Source organism: Dipteris shenzhenensis, chromosome 27 (assembly GCF_047967505.1).
Source record: "Dipteris shenzhenensis isolate YYH24624 ecotype China chromosome 27, Dip_SZ_1.0, whole genome shotgun sequence".
NCBI classification, from domain to species: domain Eukaryota; kingdom Viridiplantae; phylum Streptophyta; class Polypodiopsida; order Gleicheniales; family Dipteridaceae; genus Dipteris; species Dipteris shenzhenensis.
The window spans coordinates 45,566,564-45,581,774 of record NC_141622.1 but is presented as its reverse complement, the minus strand read 5'-3'; the positions used below and the strand labels follow the sequence as shown (position 1 = coordinate 45,581,774).

At 44.6% G+C, this 15,211-nt stretch overlaps 1 protein-coding gene across 4 annotated transcripts in view; it reads right to left on the bottom strand.

The window, feature by feature from the left end:
* Positions 1-12,190, bottom strand: part of COQ3 (coenzyme Q 3) — a 128,245-nt gene extending 116,055 nt beyond the window's left edge. For 2 of the 4 annotated variants that reach the window (XM_087398415.1, XM_087398414.1), the window contains exons 1-6: positions 11,827-12,190; positions 3,654-3,743; positions 3,284-3,362; positions 2,914-2,991; positions 337-385; positions 155-204 (exon numbers count right to left, since the gene is read on the bottom strand). In XM_087398415.1, the coding sequence (XP_087254541.1) occupies positions 155-204; positions 337-385; positions 2,914-2,991; positions 3,284-3,362; positions 3,654-3,743; positions 11,827-12,152 (672 nt within the window). In that variant the 5' untranslated portion in view covers positions 12,153-12,190. The remainder of the gene's footprint in view (positions 1-154; positions 205-336; positions 386-2,913; positions 2,992-3,283; positions 3,363-3,653; positions 3,744-11,826) is intronic. The other 2 variants (XM_087398416.1, XM_087398417.1) reach the window with 2 other exon arrangements.
* Between the last annotated feature and the right edge of the window lie 3,021 nt (positions 12,191-15,211).

The following is a 15,211-nucleotide window of genomic DNA, read 5'->3' as shown; positions in this document are numbered from 1 at the left end:
CTTTTTTCCATACCAAGCCTATTCATTGCACAATTCTGGCTAAAGCCGGAGCAGAGATGATAAGAACAGAGTATAGGTTTTTCTTGTGCTCTTTTTTATGAAAAGTGCCAATAGAACTAGTCATGTTTAAACATGTGGACAAGAAAGGCCACACCTCAAGTGAAACCACGACATCAAACTGCAGCTGTTCTTCTACCAACTGCTCTGTGGAAGACAATAATGCATCACTAAAATATACAACTAGGTTGGCTTTTAGATTACATGCACAGCCATGATAATGTGGTACAGAAAAGGGATATAGGAATGCTTTTTAAAAAATAGTAACGTAAACTGTACCAGCAGTGGTGCAGCGATACTGTATTGATGCAGTTACAGGATCTTTAATCTGTGAAGAAGATTAAAATTGCTGTTTAGACTTCAAGAAATTGCCCAAAAAACAAACAAACAGGTGCGGACTGAAAATTACTCACTAGTTCAAATAAGAGAAAAAGAATTTCCTCCGAAGAAAAAGGAAACTGAGACCATGTGCTCCAGTATTTTAATTTTGTTAGAACTAGCCCACATGAAGGAAACTTTTGGACTGAGTACTAAAGAAACTACTAATTATCAATGCTTACCATTGCTTTACGAGTATTAGATATCATTAAAACAAAGCTGGCTCACTTTCAATAGCTTCCTTTTCAAGACAAAAAATACAGAGTCATTTTTCCATGTTGCAAGAAATGAATACCTGGGCTTAGAAATGGCAGTTGCTAGTGTTGCCTTAAAAAAACATTCCTAAACTTGGAAAAGTGTACATAAAGACAACATCTACACTAAATGCTGCACCCAACCACTATCACAAAACCCTTGCAACGAAGATGCCAATCATTGGCTCCAATGCAATCTTGGAGATAGAGAGATGCACATTTTATTTACCTGACCTGGTTCTCCAATTCGTCCCAAGTAAATCTCCGCTACCCCTTCCCCTCCTCTGCCTCTCAGCCCCCAAAAAAAACAACCTGGAAAAAACCTCGTCCCAGAAGACAAACATCTAACAATCGTGGAGTGAGGTCTGGGGGGAGAGCCGCAAGCATCCAGTCTCTGGCTTGGGATCTGGAAGGGTGAGACCCGAAGATGCGTTCGAGCAACGTGGTAGAGCATTCAATCTTACGTCCTTCTTGAGCTGCTGCAACTCGTCTTTAGAAAAAGTTATAGTTTTCGCGGCCGGTGGAGGTGGAGTAGGATTGGTTGACGGAATATCCATCGCCAATCGAGGTGAGGAGGCCGATTAGAACACTTTTGAGGCTCCGTCCGCTCCAAAAAACGGTGCGAGAGAAGGAAGAGGGGGGATTTTGGAAGAAGAGGAGGGGGGTAGAGGAGAGGGCTGGGGCGGGGGGAAAGGGAGCGGGGGAGAGGAGAGGGTTGAAACGGGGCGGAGGGAGCGGGGTAGAGGAGAGGGGGGTAGAGGGGAGGGAGGTAGAGGCAGGACGTAGAGGCGGGGGTAGGGAGCGGGTAGAGGCGGGGGGTAGGGAGCGGGGTAGAGGGAGGGCTGAGGCAGGGAGCGGGGGTATGGAGAGGGGTAGAGGGAGCAGGGCAGAAAGGAAGGGGGAGCGGGCTGAGAGGGGAGGGGGCGGGCTGAGCGGGAGAGGAGAGAGGGGGGTAGAGGAGAGGGAGGCAGGGGGTATGGAGAGGGAGAGGGGGGGGTAGAGGAGAGGGAGCGGGGGTATGGAGAGGGGTAGAGGGAGCAGGGCAGAAAGGAAGGGGGAGCGGGCTGAGAGGGGAGGGGGCGGGCTGAGCGGGAGAGGAGAGAGGGGGGTAGAGGAGAGGGAGGCAGAGGTGGGGTAGGGAGCGGGTAGAGGAGAGGGGTGTAGAGGGGGGGGGGGAGGGAGCGGGGTAGAGGGAGGGCTGAGGCAGGGAGCAGGGGTAGGGAGCGCGGTAGAGGGAGCAGGGGAGCACGGACGGGGGAGCAGGCTGAGAGGGGAGGGGGCTGCAAGATAAAGCACTATTCGGCAAGTATCTTGGGTGTGTTTTTGAGTTTTTGGTTTTATTTATTAAACAAGCTTTTTCAAGAATACATGGGTGGTTTAAGTAGGTATCAATACATTGTGTTCTGCACTCTTATATTCTAAAACCCTCCTGCTACACAAAACACATGGTATATAATATATGTCATTGAGAAGCTCTCTATGACACACATAAAATGGCATTGGCCATTTTGGTGACCTTGCACAAGGTAATGGGGATACATGGAAATCCATACAGCAAAATAAAATGAACAAATATTCATGCATGCTTCCACACGCATAAACACATTTCTCCTGCATACAATTGTATTTTCTGTTCATCCAATCTGGGTCACAGGCATGATAAACCATCACCCCCACACGTCAAAATACAGAATCAGAAAAGTATCCAAAAACATATGGATTTGTCTGGTTCCGCTGGTTCATAACCTAGCTTGTTACATTTCTTGTAACAGCCTCTCATTCAATTTTTTATTTCGTGCTTTAACATGGAGTAGAAAATTATAACATCACAAAGTGAGTAAGCATAGCAAAAAAAATCAGCCAATAATATAAACCCTAACTGTTCTGATATCACTCACTCGTTCTTTTTATTTGATTTGATGAGCAGTATGACGGCATTTTCCTGGAATTAATCTCAGCTTCACTACCAGAAAGAGTGACGAGCAGAGAATAATGACCTAAGGTAGCCTCGGTAATTATTTGCACACATTTCTGATAGTGGGGAAGAAAAAGAATCCGATGCACTTTTCTTTTTTTTCCTTAACGGAGAGAAGGGGGGACCAGAGGAGGCAAGTCCATGCAAGGGGTGGAGGGTTGGAAATCTGTTGAATGTTTTGTTACAATCCCTATGCAGGCAGAGAGAGAGAGTGCAGAGAGAGAGAGAGAGAGAGAGAGAGAGAGATACAGAATGAGCTGTTGCAACTTTTATGTTTTTCTCAACAGCATCAATTCCAATCAATTGGCCGCCCATCCGAGCCAATGGCTACAAGCATTTCAAAGGAAAATTATCAATCAGTAAAAGACCCAGAAAGATTTTAGTATGAGGAAAACAAAAGCCCAAAATTAAGGCCTAAGCTTGCAGTTGCCCAGCTATCATGTCCTTCTAGCCTTCAGCTTTTGCAATTCTCCATAATTTTCTCCTTTAATTTAAAGTTAAAAGCTGAGATTGCACAATTAACGACCTAAAATGGATACACCAATCCACTTCTAGTTCAGGTCACAGACATGTTGCAGCTACACTGCATAGTAGACAACAACTTGCATGATCAAATTACCTCACACAAGAGCCCTCCCCCACAGCCAACATCTACAATGGTCAGCCCCTCTAAAGGTTTTGCACAGTTTGGCATCCTCCTGAAAAGGGGAATAATGTGGATCATCAAAAAATAAAACAAGATAAAAACTATGCAATGAATTCATTTTGCATTTAAGTGTTAAAACACTGACAATCAACCCTCATCTGTCTCTATTGTGCTGCATTATGCATCTTGGGACTGTCGGATAAACATTTACATTTTGGAATAAAATAACAACTCAAGGGCTAATGCAGAATATAAGTTCAAGAAAGGCCAGACTGTGTTAGTCCAACTAAGTGTTCTGCTTAGTTTCTCAACCAATGAGGAGAGAGTTTGAGAAGATCCACACCTGAAGTGTCTGCATAAAGCTGAACGGATGAAAGATAAGCGAACAGGATTCATCATATGAAGTGGTTTGAATGGTCCTTTGGTATCCCACCTGTTAATATTACATTGTTTCAGAAACTAGCTTTTCATGGTTTTATTGATATAATCAGCACAACAAAGCAAGCATAACTTAGCAAGCTTAAACATGGTTAGAGCAGACAGGAGGCTGCGGGATGATCTGGATATGGCTCAAGCAAAAGGCTCTGCAAGGGCAGCACACATGGGATGCCAGGGCCATAATATAGGCCCTGCACACAGCAACAGCAGTTCAGCAGGTCGGGAAAGTACTGCAGCAGGTCAAAATTGTACCAGACCAGGTCGGGCCAGCATGAGACTGCCACATGGTAGTCTGGAGTAGATCTGGGTCGGCAGTCATGGCCAGGCTGCTGGGTGGGGCTACTCTGCAGACTGGTCGGCCCGTCCTGCAGATCTGGTTGGCTAATCCTGAGGGCATACCCGCCTATATAAAGGGCCCCTTTTGGGGGAGGGGGGGGGCACAGTTATCCATTCAGTGTTTGGGTCTTTGGTGCCTCGGTTTGGGCTGAGGATTCAGCAGCAGGAGATCAGAGATATACACATCAGAGCCTGACAACAGGCTGCCATGAGAGCAGCAACGAGGACGGGAATCAGGGAGACTTGTACCTCACCATTGGCTGCAGACAAAAGCAGCATTAGCTCAAGGATCAGGGTGCAAACAGTACCCCACCATTGGCTACCCACTGGAGCAGTAAGGAGGTCTGTTTGCAGGGCATCACTACGCAGCCCACTGAAGCTCTAGGAGAGCACGCAGGCTGACAGTGTTTTGAAGGAGCCAGGAGGAGGTAGGAAAACAGTTTTGTATTGACAAGGGTCCACATCTAGGCAGCACCTTAGCTGCTAGATTGTGGCACACTGTGCATACCTTTGTACAAGGTTTTGTACATCTTTGGAACAATATATCTGTACTATTTCTACTCTCATGAGCAAAGTTCAATAACTGTCTGCATCTCTCTCTATGCACTTTTGTACACATTAAGGAAATGAGGGAGATTTGAAATAGGACTGTGTGATTTCTGGGCAGCAGCGATTACATAATCTTCCACCACGGGAGTGTTGACTGTAGCAAGCAACCTCCACCTTTATTTTCCAACAGAAGTGATGTTTGTGCTTAAAATGACAAATATAAATATCTAGCATGCTCATGGATAATTTCATCATGGTCTATATGAAAGGTAAAACTTTTAACCCTAGATGCTTATTTAATTATAATTAAGAATTTATGCTTTTGACTTGACTTATGCATGATGGATATGATTTGGTTTGTGTATGTTGCTTGGATCCAGTAAGCAAGGTCCGTGCTTGCTTGCTTGTGATTGCTTGACAGCAGTTGTGCTTGCTCATTTGTGCTGGCTCAGCATCACCATCTTTCAGTGGCACCACCAAACTTCATCACAAACCAGTCGGATACATCAAGGCACCCCAGTACATCCCACATGTACATCCAGGATCCAGTTCCCCCCCTCTGAAGCTGACAACATACTAAACCCTACAAAGTACCAACTATCATGGGTCTGTTTCAAACCGATCTATAACCAGCACAATCCGCAATCACAATCCTCCAGAAACTCTAAAACTCCTTCCAATTATCCCTCTAAATGAGCTCCACTCAAGTCAAATCGTGATTCGCGATTCGTGATCCCAACAAGGTACCAAACACAGCTCTCGATCATATGGCTCCTCGGCCTCTGACATAAGTCTTCAACCAAGTCACCAATATCGTTCAACATCATGCAACTGGTCCTCCTTGAGAAGCCTTGAAAACCAACTTCACCTCTCAGCATCACCTCTACAGAGCTTTGTATACCAACAAGGCTTAACAAACATCGAGTTCCAAGCATGCTACTGTATTCAGCATAAATACATAAAGAGATTGTGTACCCTTGGTCCTAGTTTGTTGTTGCTTGCTGTCCAAACAAGCCAAGTACCTCCCAAAAGTACTCCCATCAGCACATCTCTGAAATTATGAGCCAATGCTCCAGTTAATGCCAGTCAAAAACTCACAGTCCATATCTGAGAGTGGCCATTTCCATCCTCATCCTTCATAATGAACACAAGCTCATTCTTAACATGTTTTGAGCAAACTGTTCTATCCTTCACCTTCATAAAGGATCCTAGATCTTGTAACCATTGCTTAGTATTGGATATGAGCCTTATCACCCCTAGTTCGCATATCTAATCTCAAAGCTGCTTGGATTAACACTAAAACCAGCTCCTTAACACTACATTTGCTATACTTGATTTCCAGGCTCATCTTCCATGGACTGGTCCTCCTTTTCTTTTGATCAGCCTTTTCTTCCAGCAATCCTTCATTGAATGTCCAAGCATGTCACATACCGTCCTCAAAAGCCTCATTACCTCTATTCTTTTTGTTGGGCTCGTCTTTTTCTTACCTGCCCTTTTACCACTGATAGCAGCATTAAAGGCCTTCTCATTGTCATCGTCCTCGAACAGCTTTTGCCTTGTTTCCTCCTAGATCAAGCTCCTCAAGCTCAAATGGCTCTCACTGTAAGGGTCGTCACCAAATCATTGTAGCTCCTCAGTTTACTACACATGAGGGTGTCCAACTGATAACTTTCCAACTTCTAACCAACAACCGTCAGTTCATCCTTCAATACTTTGATCTTGCCAAAATGTTCACTTACACAGTCCCTTTTCCATCTTCACCATGAACAGTTGGATTCGGAGTGTCATATATAAGGTCACACAAAATAATCCAAGTTCAAAGCAGATGCCGCCAACTGTATGATCATTGAGAGCCCTTAACATCTCTGAGCATCCATTCTCTGATCGCATTTGTTGTACAGCCTTCATTACTTTGCTTGCCGCATCCACTTGATCCACAGGTTTCTGTTCCTTTCCTTCAATCATCTCCCACGATGCACGTGCAACCAAATGGCTCTGGATCTTTATCTTCTAGATCAGATAATTGGTTACCATTCAGCATACCCACTGCACAGAAGCTTGAGATCGGCACAATTTAATTGCGAAGAGAATTCCCACTCAAACACAAACTGACCTCTTGTCACGCCTTCTCTTCCAATTGTCAAAGATGTTCTCTGGATGAGATGGCTTGATCACCAAGGCATATATCTCCAAGGTTAGATCTCACCTCCCTCAAGATCCCTAGCTTTGATACCATGTTGGAGAATCCAGGTATATACCCTGACTCACCTTGATACCAAGCTAGACTTCCCACGCAGTGGAAGAACATAACACCAAAGGAAGAATTTGAACCAAATCAAAGGTAATCAGATAGACCAAACTTCAATAGAAGTGTGTGATAAAAAATCACTCTCCACTTTTTGGAGGAGGGTTTCATCATCCCCCCAGAATACACGCAGATCCAACTACCGCACTCACTGAGGATCGCCATCGGGCAGTTTTGAGTGTCATCGCACCGATTCTATATCAAGAGTAGACGAGCTGAGGGGATTCCCAAGGAGGACTGCATATGCACGTTGTGTGATCGACAAGTGATCGAGTCTGAGAAGCAATTCGTATTCAGATGCCCCGTGTACTATGAGATCCGTGGCCGATATCGCTGCCTCTTCAGAGACGGTCTTGGGCCCTCACCAAGCTCCTTACATACCCAGACCAGAGGTGTCTGTCATCACCACGAGACCGAGACAGACTGCACCCACAGACACCCACCGCACTCCATCACAGGCTACACATCATCACGATCTCGCCCTTCCCCCGAGTCCCCCTTGACACCTACACCATCATGAGGTCACATTGTACTGATGAGGATGATATTGATGACACAACTGATGCTATCTAACTATATATTTTTAGGACTTAGCATTCAGCATGGGTGATGATGCTCGCTTAGTAGCTCTACCCTTATGCTTGTTTGTAACAAGTTTTTATCAGTCTCATAGACCCATCAGTCTTTCGTAAACTTTCTTCCTTTCTTTCTTTCTTTCTTTCTTTCTTTCTTTCTTTCTCACCAAGGACACTAACATCTAAGATAGTTTAAAAAGAACAGCCAAAATAACCATCCTCAATCCTACCACAACCCAGGCCCAAATCTCACCACCACTGCTGGCTTTTTCGTCTACGTGGCCATATTCTCTATCACTAGTGTTGTGTATTTGCCTGGCATCCTTGCACATCTTCTTTCCTATGCTACCCATGGGCAGCAGCCCTTCTCCAGATCCACATTGATCTCCCCATGTGGCATGCATGTCTCATGCCCACATGACTCTCGCTCAAGCCCCCCCATGTCTCCGTGCATTCCTCATACGGGCTCCAATATCTTCTACATTTCTAACAAGAGTCCCATAACTAATGTGGCCAAATGTTTCATGCATGGTTGTTAAGACACTCGTGTCTTATGATACGACAGTTAAGACACTTAAGACACAGGTCTTACCTTAAGACACCTTCAGACACTCTTGTTTTTTTGGGGGGTGGGTGGGGTGTAACAACAAACATTGAGTTTGACTTAACCATGATATCATTGATGGCAACTTTGGATCCAGTAGTGGCAGTGACCTTGCATATTCGGATTAGGATGAATCTTGACAGTCGAAAGTTTCCTATTATATGTATCGAGATGTAGATTTCATTCATGTCACATGTGACTGACAGATTGTTGTCATGATATTTATGTTTATTGATCTATGATGATTGGTACATAATCTATGTAGCCCTCTAGCCTCTTGTTAAGTTGTTTATCTGGATTTTTGAATATCTAGATTCAATTGTCAATTTAAACCTTTAAAGTTGTGTCATGACTTGCAAGCTCTTGAGCTGTGAGTCTTAACTTTACCTTTTTATGTCCACATTGTGCAAGTGCATTGTTTAAGTGTAGCTTATTGTACTACTAGAATCTAGCTGCTAGCTATGTTAGCAAGTTGTACACTTGTATTCTTATACATATATTAATTAAATATTTATTATTGCAATGACGTGTCTTACGTGTCTTATTTTTTAGACGACACTCGTGTCTGAAGCGTGTCTAACGTGTCGTGTCTTAACGTATCTTACAACCATGGTTTCATGCAAAAATCTCATATCCCCTTTAGACCAACAAATCATTGACCTTGTAAAAAACCAATCACTTCACGTGCCAGCACCTTGCCGGTGTCCTTCAGCCACATGAGTACTCTCCTTGGCATATCAGTCATCTCGCTAATAGAAAGTAAGTTCCTGTAAGAATGGTGTGCCCCTAATCCCCTTAACCGGCTATTTCCAATTTGTCGCTTTGACTTTGAATACATGAGTTTCATCGCCTTGAACCATCCCTTCTTATTATACATGTGCTTAGAAGCACCACTATCAGTATTGAGTTGACAATGCTCAAGGACCAAAAAAAGTTCCTCGGTTGTTACGTTGGTTGTATATGACTTTGACTTCTCCTCGGGCTTGTCATTTCTTTAGCCCCTAAAACCCATATGTGGCATGATGATAAAAAACTTACACGTGACAATCTCGGTCTCAACTGCTTTGATTCCAAACTTGTGGCAAGAATCAAGCGAGGAGAACTTCTTGAATCTGCAATGGGGAAGTTTTGAATCCGAATCCAGAGTACAAATACAAAAGCACACGATTGGTTCTAAGGAGGTTTGTGATGCTTGGATGCTTTTTTATGCTTGGATGCTTGATGCTTGAAGAAGAGGATGTGGATAAGAATTCAGATCACGCAGCTCACACAATTCTGCGAGGATTGAGTAAATATACACACAAAGGAAGAGACATAGACTATTCTGCAAACTTGATATGGTAGGCTGTTCTATGGGCTATCCATAGGTGCCACTTATTCCTTGGTATGTCCTTGTAGGCTTAGTTAGGACTATTGGTAGAGTTAGTACATATACCACCTAAGTCAGTTGCGACACTTAGTCCAATTAGGGCAGATAGCCCTAGGATTTTGTTATGTTGGCTCCCTCTTGAGCCTCCACTCTCAGTTTTGCAGCAATCTATTACAACATCTCGTTTTTCTCCTTCTCATCTCCATTTTTGAGCTTCCATTGCTTGCCATAGCCAACAGTGGTATCAGAGCACCTTGGGAACCCATTCCCTCAGCCATTGAAAGCTTTCCCAAGCTGTTTGGCAGCATCTTGAGCCCTCGTTCCTGCTGGTCTTGCTGGTTTCTATACACCTGTGAGTGTTTCAGGCCTCTCCAAGCACTTCTGTCGCAAAAACCCTCATTTTGACGCGATAAGATCGAATTTTGGAGCATCCACCGCAAAGGGAGCTGCATTTTGAGGCGCTTTTCAGTTTCATTGAGCAGTTTTTTCCTTGTACGGTCAGCACCCTGCTGAATGGAATTCGACATTCGGTACGGGCTGTATAGAACCCGAACGCTTATATTTAATGCTCTTTTGGGGCTGTACAAACCTGCTATCCTGCATTTAAGATGTGTACGGTGCTGCACGGCTGCATTAACTGCTCCAGAACTCACACGTGTGGTCCGTACAACAGTATGGACTGTTGTATGGAAGCATTTACTGCAGTACGGCTCTGTATGGTCTCCATTTCAGGCTGTTCGGGGGTTTTTGCAGCGTTTTTGCTATCTCTAGCTGTCTCATGGTGCATGCCAGCCATTTGAAGCACATTTCTTCATTTCGAGGTTCGTGCTTAGCATTTGGAGATACTTGGAGCTTGCTTAAGTGATCCGGAGTCCACTCCTTGAGCCCATTCTTCAAGTTGGTGCTTCACACAAGCTTTATATAGTTCATAGTGACCCATGAGGGTTGCAGCTCTTGGGGGCTTCTATTATTTTGTCACTTTTATTGATGACTTCACCAAGTACACTTGGATTTTCGCCTTGAAATCCAAATCTGAAGTTTCTTGATGCTTCAAGCATATTATTGCCTTGGCTGAGAATGAGAGTGGGCTGTCACCTTAATACAGACAGGGGGGAGGAATACATGTCAAAGGAGTTTGCTGTTTTTTTTGCTTCACGTGGCATACATCATCGATGCACAGTGCCTTATACTCCTCAACAAAATCCTGTGGTTCAACGGAAGAATAGATCAGTGATGGAGATGGCTAGGTGCATGTTGAAAGGCAAACATTTGCCTAACAAGTTGTGGTTGGATGCGGTCATGTGTGCTAATTACATCTTGAACAGATGTCCCACAAAGGCATTGCAAACTATCACACCTTATGAGGCTTGGACGGGTCGTAAGCCTGCATTTCTCACATGAGGAATTTACTTCAGGAGGTGACTCTCTATAATCCAAAAAGGTGAGCCTCGATAAGGCTCTAATATATGGGTGCCTCCTCGGTTCCCCTGTACTAGCTCTGAGATGAGTTCCTCAGCCCCTAGCTGCTGTATGGTTGCTCTTCCCTTTCGCCTTCACGATCTTCCATTAAGTGCTCGGTATAGAGGTTCTTTTGCTTGGCTATTAGCTTTGCTTAGTGTGCCTGCTGTAGCTGGCATAAGTCAATTTCATCCACTGGCAGGACCATGAGGCACGTTTCTACGTCCTGTGGGAATTGACCCTCCACTTCTAATTCTTGTGGCTTGTATCAGGGCGTATGCATTCTCCTCCATGGCCATGAGGATTAGACTGACCGTGTAGTAAAAACTCCAAATGTTGATAACTACAACGGTTAGCATTCCTTGAGTTGTCGACTTGATACTTTGGCTCCATTCATCGTTCATTTTTTTAGCAGGGCCATTGTTGAGGGCTTTCCACGCTAAGGTAGAGTAGTTGCATCACAAATCATCCTGTCCTAGGGCTCTAACGCCCTCTCTCTCTCTCCTCTAATATATTGGAACCATACAACTTAGCCAAAGTGTAGCCCACCATGATAGTCCTGTAATTATTCGGGTCCATAGGCTCCTGCTCAATCACGGAACCATAGAGCTTAGCCAAAGTATGGCCCACCATGAATGTCCTGTAATTATATCATTAGCCTTATGGATAGGTGGTGAAGGTAAGCCTAGAATATGGAATACGTTTCACTCACAATTTAAAAGTCAAATCTTATTGATTATAGCGACCTACGCAAATATACTGAGAACGTGGACGTTTTAAACGTCCCATCAAATTGAATCGATATGCGTCGTGACCACGTCTTAAACGTCTGATCAAATTGGGGGGAAAAAAAAACTTATAATTGCTCTTATTGCTAATTACCAGGTCTCCGCCATGGCGGCAAACTTGGCGATTTCAGTGAGGTTGACAGATTCTTTAGCACATTGCTTAGCGTCGCTGGACGAGAAAGAACGTTCTTGGGATATGGTCTGTTGATGACTGAGAAGAGCACGTTCTGAAAGTACGGCCTTGTAATTCTTTGCAGGGAAAACATGTCCATTTCGATCGTGACCGAGGCTTGATTTTCCATGCTCGCTAGCGGGAGCCATATTTGTTGAAAATGTGGCAGATGCCTCATGTCCCAATACTAGGGAGGGCAATGTGGATATACGCGCTCGTAGACAAGCAAAACTGAGTGTACGCAGCATTTGTGCAATTGAAACACTAATAGTAAGTAGCACATTAGGGGAGAATGGACACATGCAGCCTCTTTGTACTTTTCGTAGGAGAAATACATAGTGGGGAATGGGCAGGGCGAGGACATTCCCGAACGTGCTCGAGACACGTGGCAGCGAACCGTCCAACGAGGGATGATGAACTTGACACATGGCGAGTTGCAATCGAGGGCTGTAGGAAATTGAAGTTGTTGTGGATCATGGGCATTTTTCCGCTTTGAAACATTCGTGATTGGATGGTGGAGATCAATCCTCCGCTAACCACAAGAAGTGGAAGGCGCTACGAAGGTCACTTTTGACGTACAAACTCGAAAATTTTGAGGAACCTTGCCCAGTACACACATTCCAAAAAACCCTCACCATTTTGCTTAGACCCGATTCACAAACGTTCGGACAATTTATATTGTAAAAATGTGTCGAAGCGGATTTATCATTCACACATGCCCGCGTAATGTAGATGTAAAGAAAGCTTTAGTGCTTGCATGCATGCACATGCACACACAAAGTGGAGACCAAGGAGCATGTCCAGATAAGATGCCCCAAATACTATGAGATTCAAGGGAGATACCAATACCCCTTCACCCATGGATGCACAAAAGTGAGTAGCGTCCGACTACCCAAACCAAAGATGTGTTGCACTCATGGGGGGCACTCATCATACATGAGGTCACCTGCCTCAACTCTACACTCATGAGGCTTCTCATACATCACATCCCCAAATGGTAGGAGATCATAGGCTTCTGATGGGAGGTGCCAATATTTAAATTTTAACTTTAAGGTATGCCAGGTCACCAAGAAAGTAGATACAGTTTCGAGAAGCACTCGCCCTAACTCATTGCATCATCTCAATACCAAACTACCTCATGTTGCCCACAAATAGTACCCCTACACATGAACTAAGGATGCTAGTGATAGTAGATATCCAAAGACAAGAGAACTCTCAACAAGACCCTAGTGGGTCCCACATAGAGTTTAGACTACTCGTGATTGAACACTTAGAGTCTCTCTTTCATAGTGTTTCTAGTTTCTAGTTCATCATCAATATTTTCTCAGACGTATGATAGACACCTCCGATTTCATAACTTTTTGGGGCCTTTAGTAGATGTTCAAATAGACACCTTTTTAAGAGGTACGATAAACACCTCCAATTCCCAATTCCTTCGATGGGTAGTGTACTCTCATGTTGGATTTTAGTTCTCCTTGGTCTCATAGACTTTTTTGGACACCAAGTAAATCTCTCTCTCTCTCTCTCTCTCTCTCTCTCTCTCTCTCTCTCTCTCAATTGCATCACAATGCGCCCTCACCCTCCAGCTCCACCTTGGCTCATGTTCGTGCTCCGTCCCCTCACTCTCCTGCTCTGCCTTAGCTCACCCTTCTGCTCCGCCGCCTCACCCTCTTGCTCCGCTTCCACACCCTCCTGCCCATCTCGCCTCACCCTCCTACCTGCTTGTGTCGCCTCGCCTCACCCTCTTCCTACCCGTGCTACTTATTGTGCCCCATCTACCCTGCCCGTCTACTGGTGCCCCACGCCCTGCCTGTTTGATGCTACCCCACCTGCTCGTCTGCTACTATCCCACCTGCCTATGTCTACAGTGGCTCTTCTCACACAACAACCCCCCCATCTGCTACTCCTTCACCCAAAGCTCCCTGCCTGCTACAACACCTCGTAGCCCTTCGATACACCACCCTCTTCACATTGCAAGCCCTACTACCACCGTCCAACCAGCTCTCCCGCCTAGGCCATGGGGGGGCTCCCTCAAATGGCTTGGCCCACATAGGTGGCCCATTTCACCTATATGTGTAAGGCTCTGTGCCGTCGACTTAGATTTGAAACTAAACACAACCTTCCTAACGAACATGAAATGATATGTGAGGAAGAAACATGATTTTATCCATGGAAATGAGGAGAAATTTGTGAACACTTTGCTTACCAACAACTCCAAGGACTTTTGTCATAGATTTCTAGAATGACGTTCCACTTCACCTCTCACTGACACTACAATCTGGTATGATTATGCATGCACATTATTCGACATTCGATATTAGCTAGATCCTAACCTCTCGCATACACCTCATCCCACTTCATGTGTGGGTGTTAAGGATGTTGTGATGAAGCTTCATAATTGATGATCGAAAGATCATGAGGGTCTATGCACTGAGTTCATTGCATATGGGATTAATATCTAGCCCTGATCCTAGTAAAGCTCTTTTGTGAAGCTATTTGCATTGGCTTCCCACGCACTCAGACTATTAATTCTATCTCACACATCCACAAGGCAAGGAATCCCATGAGCCCAAGAACTACAGGACCATCATGATTGGGCGTGTTGTGTCCAAGATTTATGCATCGGTTCTTGACACTGAGATTAGTCGATTTGCAGAGATGGAGGGGCTTTGAGCATAAGGACAAGCTAGATTTTGACATGATCATGGGACTATGGATCACATTCTCACACTCAGCTGTATTCTTGAGGAGGTGAAGGCATGGAAGCACAATGTTTATTGTTGCTTAGTGGACTTCCTCAAAGCCTTTGATGCAGTTCCAAGAGCCTGTAGGATTTGGATTATGATCAGGAGGTTATTTGAGTTGTCATGGCACTTTACGACATAGTATCAGTCCAGACAGGGTCTGGATGCCACTCTCATTCATATCTTACTATATGCAGATGATGCGCTACTATTATCATCCTCAATAGAGGGCCTCCAAAGGCACTTAGATGCACTACGATCCTTTTGTGAGTCACATGACTTGAAGGTCAACCTTGGCAAAACCAAGGTTATGATCTTGAATACATCTCGGGTCGCTATGCATCTAGAGCAATTTACCTTTGATCGATCACCAGTCCATATTGTTTTGTCATACACATATTTAGGGGTTATCTTATATGGACTTATTTTCAACATGAGACCGGCGATGCATGCTCGCTTGAGCATAGGACACGCCTTGTTGGCCAGGCTAGAGAGGCAGTGCTTTCGCTCACACTTTTAGGACCCTCAAACCAAGTGCTTACTTTTTGACTCCTTGGTCTGGC